At 31.1% G+C, this 14,260-nt stretch overlaps 1 protein-coding gene across 1 annotated transcript; it reads left to right on the top strand.

Annotated features, from left to right (window-relative positions):
* Positions 1-502: 502 nt before the first annotated feature.
* LOC111705535 (uncharacterized) lies at positions 503-12,270 on the top strand. The gene is made up of 9 exons (XM_023478118.1): positions 503-583; positions 2,500-2,563; positions 3,653-3,735; positions 4,794-4,851; positions 5,162-5,198; positions 7,349-7,409; positions 7,757-7,805; positions 11,850-11,896; positions 12,142-12,270. The coding sequence occupies exons 2-9, from the start codon at positions 2,503-2,505 to the stop codon at positions 12,268-12,270; spliced, it is 525 nt and encodes a 174-aa protein (XP_023333886.1). The 5' UTR covers positions 503-583; positions 2,500-2,502.
* Positions 12,271-14,260: the final 1,990 nt, after the last annotated feature.

Below are 14,260 nucleotides of genomic sequence, written 5' to 3'. Positions count from 1 at the left end.
TTAGATTGTCTAATTTCTATTTACTCTGTTCTGAGACAGGAATTTTGAGTGATATCCCCCTTGGTAATCATACCTCAAGGGTTACGGGGAGCTATGCTCAGGAGAGGATTAACTATAAGGCAGATATGGAATGATAGTTTTTATTAGATTCTCAAATTAACAGAGCCCACAGTGGATATCAAGATCAAATGATCAGGATTGTTGGTTTTCTAATTAAAAGTTCCCAGTTATTGCAAATCTATATTTTTTTAAACCATTAACATCAAAACAGCTAAAATGATCTGGCCCAAATTGTTTGTGGGACCTCACATGATCCCAGGAAATGTTCATTAATGGTAAGAACTAAAAAATAAATGCCATAAAAAAGTGTGATTTTTAAAGTCAATAAGAAAATTGATAAAAGAGCATCAATTAAAAATTAAAATTAAAGATGGGCCCTGGAAGCTTTTAAATTCCAGTAATCTAACTTAAAGTTGATGCTGTTGATGCGCAGATTACGGCTGATATAAATAGGCAGGATTATCAAGTATCCTCTATACAGAAAACTGTTGCAGAGCTGGAACAATCTATTCAGTCAACTAAGGTACTACTGACAATTGTAGTACTATTACAGACATATTTTTCATTAAGGATGTAAACTCCATTAGGGACATATTTTATCGATGGAATTCAGAGGCTTCTTTTTAATTAATGGGGGGGGGGGGATTCTAATTGAAAGAAAGTGAGAAGTTAAAAATGAAGGTAGTGTAGGCTGATATGGCTTCCAATATTAATTAAGGATGGTTCGCCTTTAGGGTTTCCAACGTAATAGATTATTCTCTTACGCGTAATTACGTGCAGTTACGCGTAATAATTTTCATTTCGTGTAATTTCGCAGGATTACGCGTAATTGGGGAAATATTCATTTCGCGAAATTATGGCGTAATTTCGCGTAATTTCTACAACGTAATTCCACGAAATTTCATAATGATTACGCGTAATAAGCAAAACGATAATTACGCGTAATTACGGCCTAAGTTCGCGTAATTTCTACAAGGTAATTGCGCGAAATTTTGTATTAATTGCGTGTAATTAGCAAAACTTCAATTTCTACAAAGTAATTTTGCGAAATTTTGCAATAATTACGTCTATGAAATTTTGAAGTTTTAACTTTTAATTTAAATAAAACAACTAACTTACAAGGAAAATAATGTCACACAAGTTGAATCAGAAATTTCAGCCAATACTATGTTGATGTAATTTTCACGTTCGAAAACTAAGAAGTTTAACAAAGGGCCAACAACATAATCTATAAATTTTCAAGAATCAGTTATATTATTATATTATCAAAATACATATATAATTTTAATCACCTACATTAAAAAAGGACAGATAATGTTACTTTTTCTCCTGAAGTTATTGAATATATGATTAATCATTCTAACCAACATTTATAATCTTATTTTCTTTTCGATTTTATAGAAGTTCGTTTAAAGAAGATAAACAGGTTATGAAATATGATAATCAGTTAGAAGTTTGCCAGAATGTTCTCTAGATTTGGAGCTGAGTTTTTGCCACAAACTCAAATATTCTAATCCCTAAATCTTTGTACCCAGTGGTGTAAACCTTTGATATTTCAAACTTAGAATATTTCACCAAAATAATTCAAAGTTTGAAGTATCTGCACATTTGAATTATTTTAGTGCAAATTTTAAAGATATTCAATTTTAAAATCAACCTTTTTTTAAAAACAAATTCTAGGGGGAGTATTTACCCCCAGGATTCTAGGGGGGGGTACATAACCCCAATAACCCCCCTATTTTACGCCACTGATATTACAACCTACTTTCTCAAGTTTACCTTCCTTGTTTAAAAAAAAATCGTCAAAATATTTTTTACATGGTTGTAGCGGGCATATCCTTACACATACTGTCCCGCTATGATTAATTCTGAGAATTAATATGTACTTTATTTATTACGGAATTGTTTCGTATTACGTAATTTCGCGTAATTACGCCTTAATTACGCGAAACTAGTCTTTCTTTCGTAAACGTAATAAATGCGTAATTACGCTTAATGTTCCTGCGTAAGTGAAAGAAAGTGTTACGCGTAATTACGCATAATTACGCGTAACGTAATTACGACTGGAAACCCTATTCGCCTTCATGGAGATAATGGTTATAACTGACGCTAACCAAACAGTGACCCATACTTATCTGTGGAGTTACGTAGATAATACGATTAAATATATAAACTAAACATTCAGATATTACAAGTTATAGATGACAAATCAATTTAATGAAATCCTATGTAGATTAAATATCTTTTTATTTTATTAATATACAATATACTTTGGGGACAATTTGTGGGCCACTAGGTGTCTTCTCAGAGTGAAAACCCTGAATATCGTTAGCAGTAAAACCTTTTGGTCAAATGATCACTTTCCTAAATTTATTTTACATAAAGAAAATTAAAAAATATTATGATATTAAGGAAGGAATGTACTTAATTAAATTATAGGCTATGCAACAGGATCAAACAATAGTTCAAACAAAGCTAATTAATGAGCAGAATTATTTAAAAGGTAAGAGCTCAAAATATCCATTTATATGAATATTTGAATTTTAAAAAGGCAATTTCTGATAAATTCAAGCGTGTAACATTTTGTATATTACCTTATTCAGTAATACAGTTTTTTAATGCTATTTCTAAAAACATTTAAACTTGTAGAGTCCACATTTGTTAATAAATTAATAAGATTTTTGTTGTTAATGTAATGCAATGCAATGCAATGTAATGCAATGCATAAAAATGATGTTTTCATAAGCTACAGTGATAACCAGAAAACTCTGTAATAGGAAGACGACTTTTCAGCTTAAATAGTCCCATGAGCACGGGAAATTTGTGATTTAATAAGTGTCTGCTATAAAGTCGTCTTCCTATTTTGTAGTTTTCTGGTTATGACAATATGATTTTAAAAATAGTCTTGATTTACGATAGTCAGTGAAAAGGACAAGGAGTGAATCAAGAGCAAGAGACTATATTGTGTGAGCTTCCTTTTAGTGTCATCAAACTTTGATAGAGTGCAAAGTACAAGGTGTCCAAAAAAACATGGGAATTCAGTGACAAATTGGATATCGTCTTTGTTTGAATTAGCATTGTAATACCTAATTTTCAGAAGCCATAATATTATTATGTCTGCTAGAGTGTATTTTATGAAAAGGGTAAAAGACTGTAAAGATGTGTCTATAATGTCTTTGCAAGATGAACAGTTAAGACGGACAAGTTTATTCTGTTTGTATACTGCAATTTTCTTGTTTTACTAAGTACAACCGTATGCAGTTAAAACATAAACAAACAAAATGTGAACAGACGAAACTCTTACAGATTACAGCTTTCTCAGTAGGTATCGCTAAACTAAATCAAAGAATTATTTAAAAAGACGATATCGAATTCGTCACTGAATTCCAATGTTTATTGGGACACCCTGTATTTAGAAATTTAACAACTCAATTGAAATATCTAAATTGTGACTTGGAACAAATTTTTGGTTTTCAGTTTTACATGAGAATTATATAGCACTATAATTGAATTAACAAAATATGTCCAGATTATAGATAATTTAAAAGTATTCACCTTTAATTCCCAAGTTTAATGGGACGCCCTGTATTAGAGAAAACATATGATGCATATGAAGCAGTGAATAACCTAAAAGAAACCTATCAAGAAGACAAACAAGCAAACCTAGAAAATCAGGTATTTAATTTTATCAACATTTGGTTTTCTAGCACGCTTATGTCGTCTTCATGGCTGAACGAAACAAATTAGATATTCTGCATTTGATAAAAAGATTCTTTCAATTTTGCACGCCTGTTCTAAATCATTTTATTTAGCGAAATTATCTTCTATAAGCTGCAAATTATATTTTTTGATTTGTCAACATTTGTTTTTCTTATACTATATCAAATTTTATCCCTAAGAGAAGATTTTTGCAAGAATACCATTTAGTTCAAACATTATCACCATTTACTTCATTCTGGTAAATATCTCTCTCAGTTTTAAAATTTGGTGAAGTGGAAGAAAAGAAAAGGTTATTTGTAAAACTTATCAAAATTGTGTGGAACCTTTTAAAAGAACAAAACCTTAAAAAAAGTAATGCTAACTAGGCAAAATTAGAGGAGTATACAGGGTGTCCCACGAAACATGACAGTATACAGGACGACTTGAATGTCGTCTTGATTTTTGATATAATTTGCTGCGTTTATTTTTCAACCTAATTTTAGAAGTAAATTTCTATAGATAATAATCACAAAAATTCCCTTGTCCTGCCATTTCCAAAATGTGGTCTGCCTTTTTTGTGCTTCCAATATTGCCTGAGATATGAAGAATTTCGTTCAGATTTCGACAATTTTGCTTTTATTTAACAAAATTGAAATCTGAACCAAACTCTGCCAGGGCTAGGAGAATTATGTGATAGTTGTTTCAAGAATCATACATGTTAAAGTAGATAGAAGATTAAATGTCACAAATAAATTCAAATACCAAAGACGACTTTCAAGTCGTCTTGCTATTGTCATGTTTCGTGGGACACCCTGTACTTGTCCTTGTACACCAATGTCCAATACCACCTCAAAATCAATGTTCAAATAAATTATTTTCTCTGAAAACTGAGAAAACAGGACTAAAGAACACTTTTTAAAATTATTGTTTAAGTTTTTATCTCTAATTTTATACATCTAATACTTTGTCTATGGTATATTACTAAAATAATTTTTTGGAAGACGACATGTATGTACATCTCACAAATTTTCTAGTTATTGAAAATGGAGAAAGAATTGGAGAAATCTCAGCAGACCCCGGTCCTTCTGACAGGTATTGATACTCCAAGTGTTTTTTGGGGAACAAAAATAGTGAAATTACAACCTTTATTTGTAGGGTCGGATATAAAAAAAAATTAGAGCACATGTCTTTAAAGTTTAAAGTTGATTAACAAGGGCAAAATTACAGGGTTTGGTGATATACCCCCACCCACTCCAAAATTCAGTCAAAAGATAAAAATTCTAAATTAATTAAAATTTTGTTTGAATTAAAAATTATTTTTTTTATAAAAGTTTGAAGCTTACCTGTTTCTTATTAATGTTGTGGTTTTATCTTGGTAAAGTTTTGTAAAAGCTTATTTTAGAGTTTCACCGGCTGGGGGAAACAATGGCGGATATTAGGTGAGTGGGTTTTATTATTAATTCATAAATACATCATTTACCAAATTTTATACTAAACATTTTAATTCAAGGGATTTGTGTTTAAAGGCTGTGTTCCTAATAACAGATAGGTCGTAAACAATGAATTTTTGAAAAGCAAAAATAAAAATCATTATTAGATGGAATGTCAACGAAAGGAAATGAGTTTTTACCACAAACTCTGATTTTATAATCCATATATCTTTGCAACCTGTTGGTGTAAACCTTTCATATTTCAAACTTAGATTTGATTTAATTTGATGGAACAGTATTCATAGTTTGAAATATCTAAGATCTACTACATTGTGTTGCAAAGATATTGGGGTTAGAAAATTAGAGATTGCGGCAAAAACTCAATTCCTTTCAAGCAATTCCTTTCAAGCAATTCCTCATTTGAAAATTTTAGTGTCAGTTTCCCAACGCTAATATGTCTAAAGCAGAAATTACATTGCTTTTCTGTGTAAGTGACAATTGTAGATTTATGGAGCAGACATAATAAAGAAAATTCTGATAATGTATTCCTTTTATTTTACTTTGCACAACCCCTGTTTTTCGAATCTCTATATCTTTGCAACCCAATGTTGTAAACCTTAGATATTTTGAACTATGAGATGAAATAAGTTTGAAATATATCAACGCTATCAGGTTGAAAATTAATAAGGATTAGAAAATGTTATAAACTTTTTGCAAAAAAAATTGTTTTTGATTATTTCAATTTAGAGTACAGCTGAACCCATATAACGGTAGAATATTAAGACACCCTTATGTGTATTTTTTTAAAGCAATTAGTTGATTCAAATTATAGCTTGAACCTAGAAGTCGTCTTCCGTTTTCACAAGTATACACGGTGTCCCAGGAAACATGACAGTTGGTGGTATAGTTTTAAATGTCTTCTTCCATAATTGTTTCAGTTCTAATTGATACCAAAAAGTCATATTACAGAAAAATTGATTTAAAAGTAAAATATATTCGAGTAAAAGATCTTTTTTTTATCAAAATAAACTGCAAAACGTTTTTGTCTTATATGTGTACATGTATACATGTACTATTTATTGATATTGAAATTATTTAAACCATTAATTTTTGTTTCTCGTTTCAACACTCTTTGTTTTTGGACCATTCAAAAAAATTTGATCTTGTAAAAATGGAATACGGATATATAAATAATAAAAATAAATATAAATATAACTATTATATATATATATATATAAGCTCTTCCATCTAATGCAAATGGGTAAAGTGGCTTTTGCAGTATAGCATCGATTAATTTGATAAATTAATTTGATAAATTGCAATAAGTGCTTCCAGATATATACTTATCCCAGAGATATATTATATATTATGCATTAGAGGGTTGAACCTCCAATGGACAGAATGTGTATTATGAATTCTGCATCAGTATTCTCCGAATTTATACAATACAGGGTTAATACAGGGTTAACCAACAATATTGAAACTTCAAAGAAGACAATGCTGTATGTAATCAAAACCTTATTTATATGATTTTATTCTACATTATTTAATGTAGAAATAATTAGAAAAGACTGATTACTCACCTCTTACTCTAATTTTTACAGTCCTTATATATTTTTGCAACCTGACCTTCGACATATATAAAACTATGAATTCTCTTAGATCTATTTCGTCAAAGTTTGAAATATCAAAAGTATACAATTACACCATCAGGTTTGCAATTTTAAAGAGATTAGAAGATCAGACTTGGAGGTGTATTATCGACTCCTTGGTGTGCGCTAGGTCGTCTTTATCCCAGACACTTATTAAAATAGTTAAAAACAAAACTATGATCTCAAGTTTTTTTATTTGTCAAAGATTGGCATTGCTAGTTGTTTTTTAGGTTTGATTAAAAACTACAAGTGCCAAGTATACATTTTCGGCAGTGATAAAAAACCTATTTATAAAAACAAAGTTTAATTCAATTAAACAAATTCAAACAAAGTATGCAGCAGTACGAATATCACCTCAAAAAATGTTATTTAACGTTTTTTCAATTTTAAGATTTGTAGTTTTCTTGTGAATAATATTTATTTACTCAACTTAAAACCAAACTGTGAAATTTCTAGAAAAAATTATCTTTCAAAATTATTAAAAATGGAAAAAATGTTTTATTTAAGAGAAAGGTTGGGAGCAAACCAGGCCCAGGTTGATGGAATTCAACAATCTGTGAAGCAGCTGGTATGAAAACATTTTTTGAATGTCACTTTTTAATGCTAACAGACAATTTGAAATGACTATTGCGTTCAATTATTTTTCAAACAAAAAAAGCAGATTAGAATTATTAATTGTTTAACAGTTTCACAGATTGAGGTGGTATATCAATTTAAAAAGTTACAAATTAGAATTAAAAACGTTGAATTGATTATCTTTCAAAGTGTGTTCAAAACAGAAATAAAAAACACAAGAAAAGATATTAAATAATAAGTAGACACGATCTTAAAAGATAGAATTTATCATTGAAATAAGTCTTAAAAGATAAGAAAAAAGTTTCCTTAGATTATATTAGAGATTGTTTTATTTGTTAGGAAACAAGAGAAATGTATGGCGCAAATCAACATCTATCCTTAACTAAAGGTTTAACAATTTTAAACTCTAGATATCATTTTAGTTTAGAATTATTTAACAGCTCAATTTCAGTACGAATATTTTATAATGAGAACTTACTTTGGAGTAAGAAGACGACATTTTATTAACAATAATAATAATAATAATAATTATTTTTATAACGAAATAGTTTTCAACTAGTAATTCTTTAAATCCTGCTTATCAAGTTGAGGAGGCCAGAGGCCTAATTTAAAGAATTTTAGCCGAAGTTTTAATTTAAACTGCGAAATAAACTTTGTTGGTTCCACTTAAAGGAATTGAGTCTTTGCCTCAAACTCTGATTTTCTAATCCCTACATCTTTTGAACCCAATGCCTTATACGTTTGATATTTCAAAGTATGAATTCTGTGAAGTAAATTAATATAAGTTTGAAATATCAAAGGTTTATACCATCAAGTTACTTAGATATAGGTTTCAGATAACTTGAGTTTGTGGCAAAAACTCAAATCCTTTGCATTTAATTTTTCAAGATTTAAGCCGGCGCTCAATTGAAACCGGTTTTGGGGGGATTTGAGACGCGGCTTAAATCATTAAATTTGGACACTGTTTTCATTGGACTATTTAAAGTAATAACTTGAGTCTAAAAGTTGTCTTTCTATAAAAAGTGAGTTTTAACTTTTAAATTGTTTTTAAATCATGATCGTTTTAACCATTTGGATTTTTTGAATGCAGTTTTTGAAAATACGTTGGTTCAGTCATTGTAAGGGTTGTAAGAAAGGAGAAAACTAAATAGTTTTCATATTTTGGTTTATACAAACAAGGTTCAGAATTTTGTTTGAAAAAAAGATTCCAATTTTAGAAAAAAACATTCAGATTCCCCTTGATTAAACAATGATTCTATCAGTTTTCATTAAGAACAATTTAATTTAATTACGTAAAGGTTTAAATTAGAAATAATAATCTGGCGAGAAAGATAGGTTCTTTTTAGAAAAGAGATTCAGATTAAAACTTTTTTGTTTTAAACATTACGATCAGATAGGATTTGTTCCATGTTTTGTCCATGTTGTTGAAGAATTGTAAAAAAACGTTTCTTCTTTACAGTTTACGATCATATTCAAAATTGTACACATAACAATGTCTCATTGGTATGAATCCAAAAGTTTTCCTCTACAATACTGCACTTTCAGCCCAACTACCATGTCAAGCCCGGTCTCTCCCTTTCAGTTTAAAAGGAGAAATTGGCAAAATTAAATTATTGTTTGATTTTTTGTGTGATAGCGTGCATAGTTTGGTCTGCAATGCAACGACAACAAAGAAATATAATAACATAAGACAAAGTTCAAGATTTGACACCAGTGGTGGTTGGATTCAACCGTTCTAACATCTTTTAAAATCTCAGTGCATTCTTTTAGATAGGGCTGGACTTGTTGGTACTTTTTGTCAGTACATTTGACGAAGCAATTTTCTAAACAATATTTTTTGTGTAAAATTGTGAAATTTGCCGAAAATTAAATTTTCATAATTTCAAAAATCATATTGTAGTGAAGATTGTGTGTTAAATGTACGAAATTCTTACACAGTTTTGTTTCAATTTTTCATATGGGTTTTCTTGATTTTTGTTGTTGGTAAAGAAAATTTCATTTTTTTCATATTGTTTGTTCAATATTCATACAATCCATTTCGTTTTTTTTTCACTGAACCATTTTTCAGTCAAATCGTGTAATACAATTATTCTTTCAGTAAAAACTAAAATTTTTTAAAAACCATAACGGTTTTTTTCGTTGAATTTAAAAAAATTATTTCTCTGAACGATCCAAGTCGTTCATCCATTGTTCGTATTTATTTCTAAACGACAATATTGTTAACTAAAAATTTAGTTCATCCCTACTATTCTCCGATCCCTACTATTAGGTATTCTCCCAGCCCTACTATCAATGATTCTCCCAGTCCTACTAATAGGTATTCTCCCAGTCCTACTATTAGGTATTCTCCCAGCCCTACTATTAGGTATTCTCCCAGCTCTAATACTAGGTATTCTCCCAGCCCTACTAATAGGTATTCTCCCAGCCCTATTATTAGGTATTCTCCCAGCTCTTCTAATAGTTATTCTCCCAGCCCTACTATTAGTTATTCTCCCAGCCCTACTATTATGTATTCTCCCATCCCTACTATTAGGTATTCTCCCAGTCCTACCTTTAGGTATTCTCCCAGTCCTACTATTAGGTATTCTCCCAACCCTACTATTAGGTATTCTCCCAGTCCTACCTTTAGGTATTCTCCCAGTCCTACTATTAGGTATTCTCCCAGCCCTACTATTAGGTATTCTCCCATCTCTACTAATAGGTATTCTCCCAACCCTACTATTAGGTATTCTCCCATCCTTACTATTAGGTATTCTCACAACCCTACTATTAGGTATTCTCCCAGTCCTACTGTTAGGTATTCTCCCAGTCCTACTATTAGGTATTCTCCCAGCTCTACTATTAGGTATTCTCCCATCCCTAATACTAGGTATTCTCCCAACCCTACTATTAGGTATTCTCCCATCCCTACTATTAGGTATTCTCCCAACCCTACTATTAGGTATTCTCCTAGTCCTACTTTTAGGTATTCTCCCAGTCCTACTATTAGGTATTCTCCCAGCCCTACTATTAGGTATTCTTCCATCCCTACTATTAGGTATTCTCCCAGTCCTACTATTAGATATTTTCCCATCCCTTCTATTGGGTATTCTCCCAGTCCTACTATTAGGTATTCTCCTAGCCCTACTATTAGGTATTCTCCCAGTCCTACTATTATGTATTCTCCCAGCCCTACTATTAGGTATTCTCCCAGTCCTACTATTAGGTATTCTCCCAGCCCTACTATTAGGTATTCTCCCATCCCTACTATTAGGTATTCTCCCAGTCCTACCTTTAGGTATTCTCCCAGTCCTACTATTATGTATTCTCCCAGCCCTACTATTAGGTATTCTCCAAGTCCTACTGTTAGATATTCTCCCAGCCCTACTATTAGGTGTTCTCCCAGCCCTACCATTAGGTATTTTTCCAGTCCTACTATTAGATATTCTCCCAGTCCTACTATTAGGTATTCTCCCAGTCCTACTATTAGGTATTCTCCCAGCCCTACTATTAGGTATTCTCCCAGCCTTACTATTAGGTATTCTCCCAGCCCTACTATTAGGTATTCTCCCAGTCCTACTATTAGGTATTCTCCCAGCCCTACCATTAGGTATTTTTCCAGTCCTACTATTAGGTTTTCTCGGAAGTGTAGTAGCGCATAATTCTTGCAATGGATATATTCTATGTTGTGCTAAAGTATGCAAATCTAATTGCGAACTTGTTTGAACAGACTTCCAAGAAAAATCTTTAACTTTGCATTTGCACATTCTTGGTTGGGTTTATCTAAACCTTTTCTCTCATTATCTCAGTTTAAACTGTTTTTTTATCTTACTTTTTTTAAAACTACAAGGCAGAACTTTGGAATATTCAAGAGTTTTTAAGGCTTTCAAACTATTTCTATTCTTTTTTGCCATGAAAATTTTATCTTGAATTTTGCATAAAACATTTGATTTAGAACCGTGCAGTGACTTATGTTTTTATAGATTTACTCATCTTGGTAACATTAGATGGGGAGAGATTATTAGGAGAAACAATTGCTCTCCTGATTATAGCCGTATATTAAAGAATTGTAAACATGTAAATTTTCCATTGAACTTTTTTCAATTTTATGCATAGGTCAAACAGTGTGAACTAATAATCCACGTCAAACATGTTTTTATCTACAGGGTGTTCCAATAGACATGGGAATTAAGGATCGTCTTTGTTTTGCGCGGCAGTATCCCAGTTTAAACAGTTATTATGAAAAGAAAATCTCAAGAATTTCAAAAAGTCCGAGTAACAACAAAGTTGATATTTGATATCTCCGTCAATTTTGAAGATACAAAGAAGGCAGACCACATTTTAAAAGATATAAAATCTTTTTATGTTATTTATTAATGACGGGAAATCGAAAACGATTATCAATTCGTGTATAATTTCCATGATTATTGGGACACCCTGTACTATGTTTCAGGAAGTTCACAAGTCTATAAAATGGAAATCCCAACGAACGGTAAACAGGTAGGTTACTGTAAGAAAAGAACTTTGGCAAGAGCGTGTTGATAAAAAAAAAGCTTTCCTTACTTCGAACATTTTTTTCGATATTTGAGAATTTTTCATATATATATGTAGAAAGTTTATAGGCTAACGTAAACATGTCTAAGATGGTTTTAAAAACTTTTTTTTAGTAATATCGGATCAGTATTAACTATGATTTGAAAATCTGTTTTTTAACAATTGTTTCATTATAAACCTGTTCCACTCAGGGTGGTGGTTTACCACAGTGGTTGTTAAACCCTGGAGCTGGAACAGAACCCAACCTAGAGAAACCTCAGTTCTTCTCAAACAATTTGCAACAAAGAAAAAACAAAGGAAATCCTATTCAACAAGATTAAAATTTTAGTATTTTGAAGAACGGAAAACTTTCTGATTATAGAATATTTAAAAAAAAGTTTATTATTTTAAGACATATTTGGAAGTTTTTTTCATTAAAAGTAAACACTCCCTTTAAAAATTCTCTTACTTTAAATTCTGCATTTTTAGCATTCTACAAACCTTTTACTTTTGGTTTCATTGTTTTTCCAAATCTTCAGGATTGTTTATTTAGAATAAGACTTTTTTAAACGACCTGATAATTTTTTTGTACGATATTTTGAAGGTAGTAGTCTGACTTCTGCCTTAAATACGGTCTACATAAGATCTATTTAATGATTTAGAAAAGAAATAAAAGTCGTCTCTGAAGTCTCATCCTTTTGTGGACGACCCTGTACATAAAAAAGCCTGCAAAAAACTGGACCGTGAATCCAATTAGAATAGTCTAAGAGTATGTTTATGTAAAAAAAATCTATAATTGGGAGTTGTTAGTACATTCTTTAGAATTATTGCAAACTCTGATTATAGTATTCTGAAAACTAATAATTGGTTAAACATTACTGTTATCGCAATAAAGGGAGGTGGTGTGGAGTGGAGGGGGGAAGGGGAAGACAGGAAGGGGGGGGGGAATTTAATGCTTTCCTAATACGAATGTTTGCCACCTTTCTCTTTGCCCCCCCCCCCTCCCCCCTCCCCCTCCCTGTTCCCGCTCGGTCACTTAAAACTATAACACTTTCATTTTAACCCAAATTAAATGTAATTGCAATTAAGGAAGAAAGTAGACGATGGATTGCACAATGAATTGAGAATGACATACTCCATGAGTGTTATATTTTTAGACGTATCTATCCAGGTCCACTCGTTACCAAGATCAACCAGGACTGACTTTTCGATTCTAAATGAAACACAGTTGCCTTAAAGTTCAAGTTTCGTTAAAGAAGTTTAGAATATTTTTTTGAGAAAAAAAATTGTTCAGTTAATGAAAGCTTAAACAGACTGGCTTATTCATGAACTAGATAAACAAAATTAACATCAATATCTCAACCAGGCTTAACTCCCTAGTTCTAAATGCCACAAAGGCAATTGAAATTGCTACACAAGTAGATTCTCAACTCGTATAATTCAACAAGAATCAAAGCTCTATTCCCAAGCTTACTACACTTCTGATAACGTAATGAAAAGTTGAGTCTCATTCAACTAACTTTATTCAATAGCTTATGTTACAAAGTTAATAAAAGTTTACGTAATTCAATTACTACAATGTTATCTATTTCACATGATTAATAACATTGTATTACATATTTTACGAGATTTTACGAGAAAACAGTTATCAAGCGGTATAAACCATCTATGTACATCTCTATAGCATATTTGATTATGACGCATGATTTAAACTAATCATGTTAAGTAATCCATAGAAGCGCAGTTTCAATGAACAGTCTCCATTTTTAGACATTAACAGTCTCCATCTCTAGACATCAACAGTCTCCTTCTCTAGAAATCAACAGTTTCCATCTCTAGACATCAACAGTCTTCATCTCTAGACATCAACAGTCTTCATCTCTAGACATCAACAGTCTTCATCTCTAGACATCAACAATCCCAATCTCTAGACATCAATAGTCTCCATCTCTAGACATCAACAGTTTCCATCTCTAGACATCAACAGTTTCCATCTCTAGACATCAACAGTCTTCATCTCTAGACATCAACAGTCTTCATCTCTAGACATCAACAATCCCAATCTTTAGACATCAACAGTCTTCATCTCTAGACATCAACAGTCTCCATCTCTAGACATCAAAAGTTTAAATATTTAAATATTTGTTGATCTATCCTTAGATATTTTGAGTCTAGATGCAACGGATCATTTATTAATAATTTACACTTTAATCAAGATTAATTATTATTGACATATTACAAAATATATATATTTATATATATATAATATTTACAAATAAAGATTTGTAAAATAAGACATTTACATCTAGATAGATACACAAGTATTTCTTT

Source organism: Eurytemora carolleeae, unplaced genomic scaffold (genome assembly GCF_000591075.1).
Source record: "Eurytemora carolleeae unplaced genomic scaffold, Eaff_2.0 scaffold674, whole genome shotgun sequence".
Classification (NCBI taxonomy): domain Eukaryota; kingdom Metazoa; phylum Arthropoda; class Copepoda; order Calanoida; family Temoridae; genus Eurytemora; species Eurytemora carolleeae.
The sequence above is the reverse complement of the archived record's forward strand: the minus strand, read 5'-3'. Positions and strand labels throughout refer to the sequence as shown.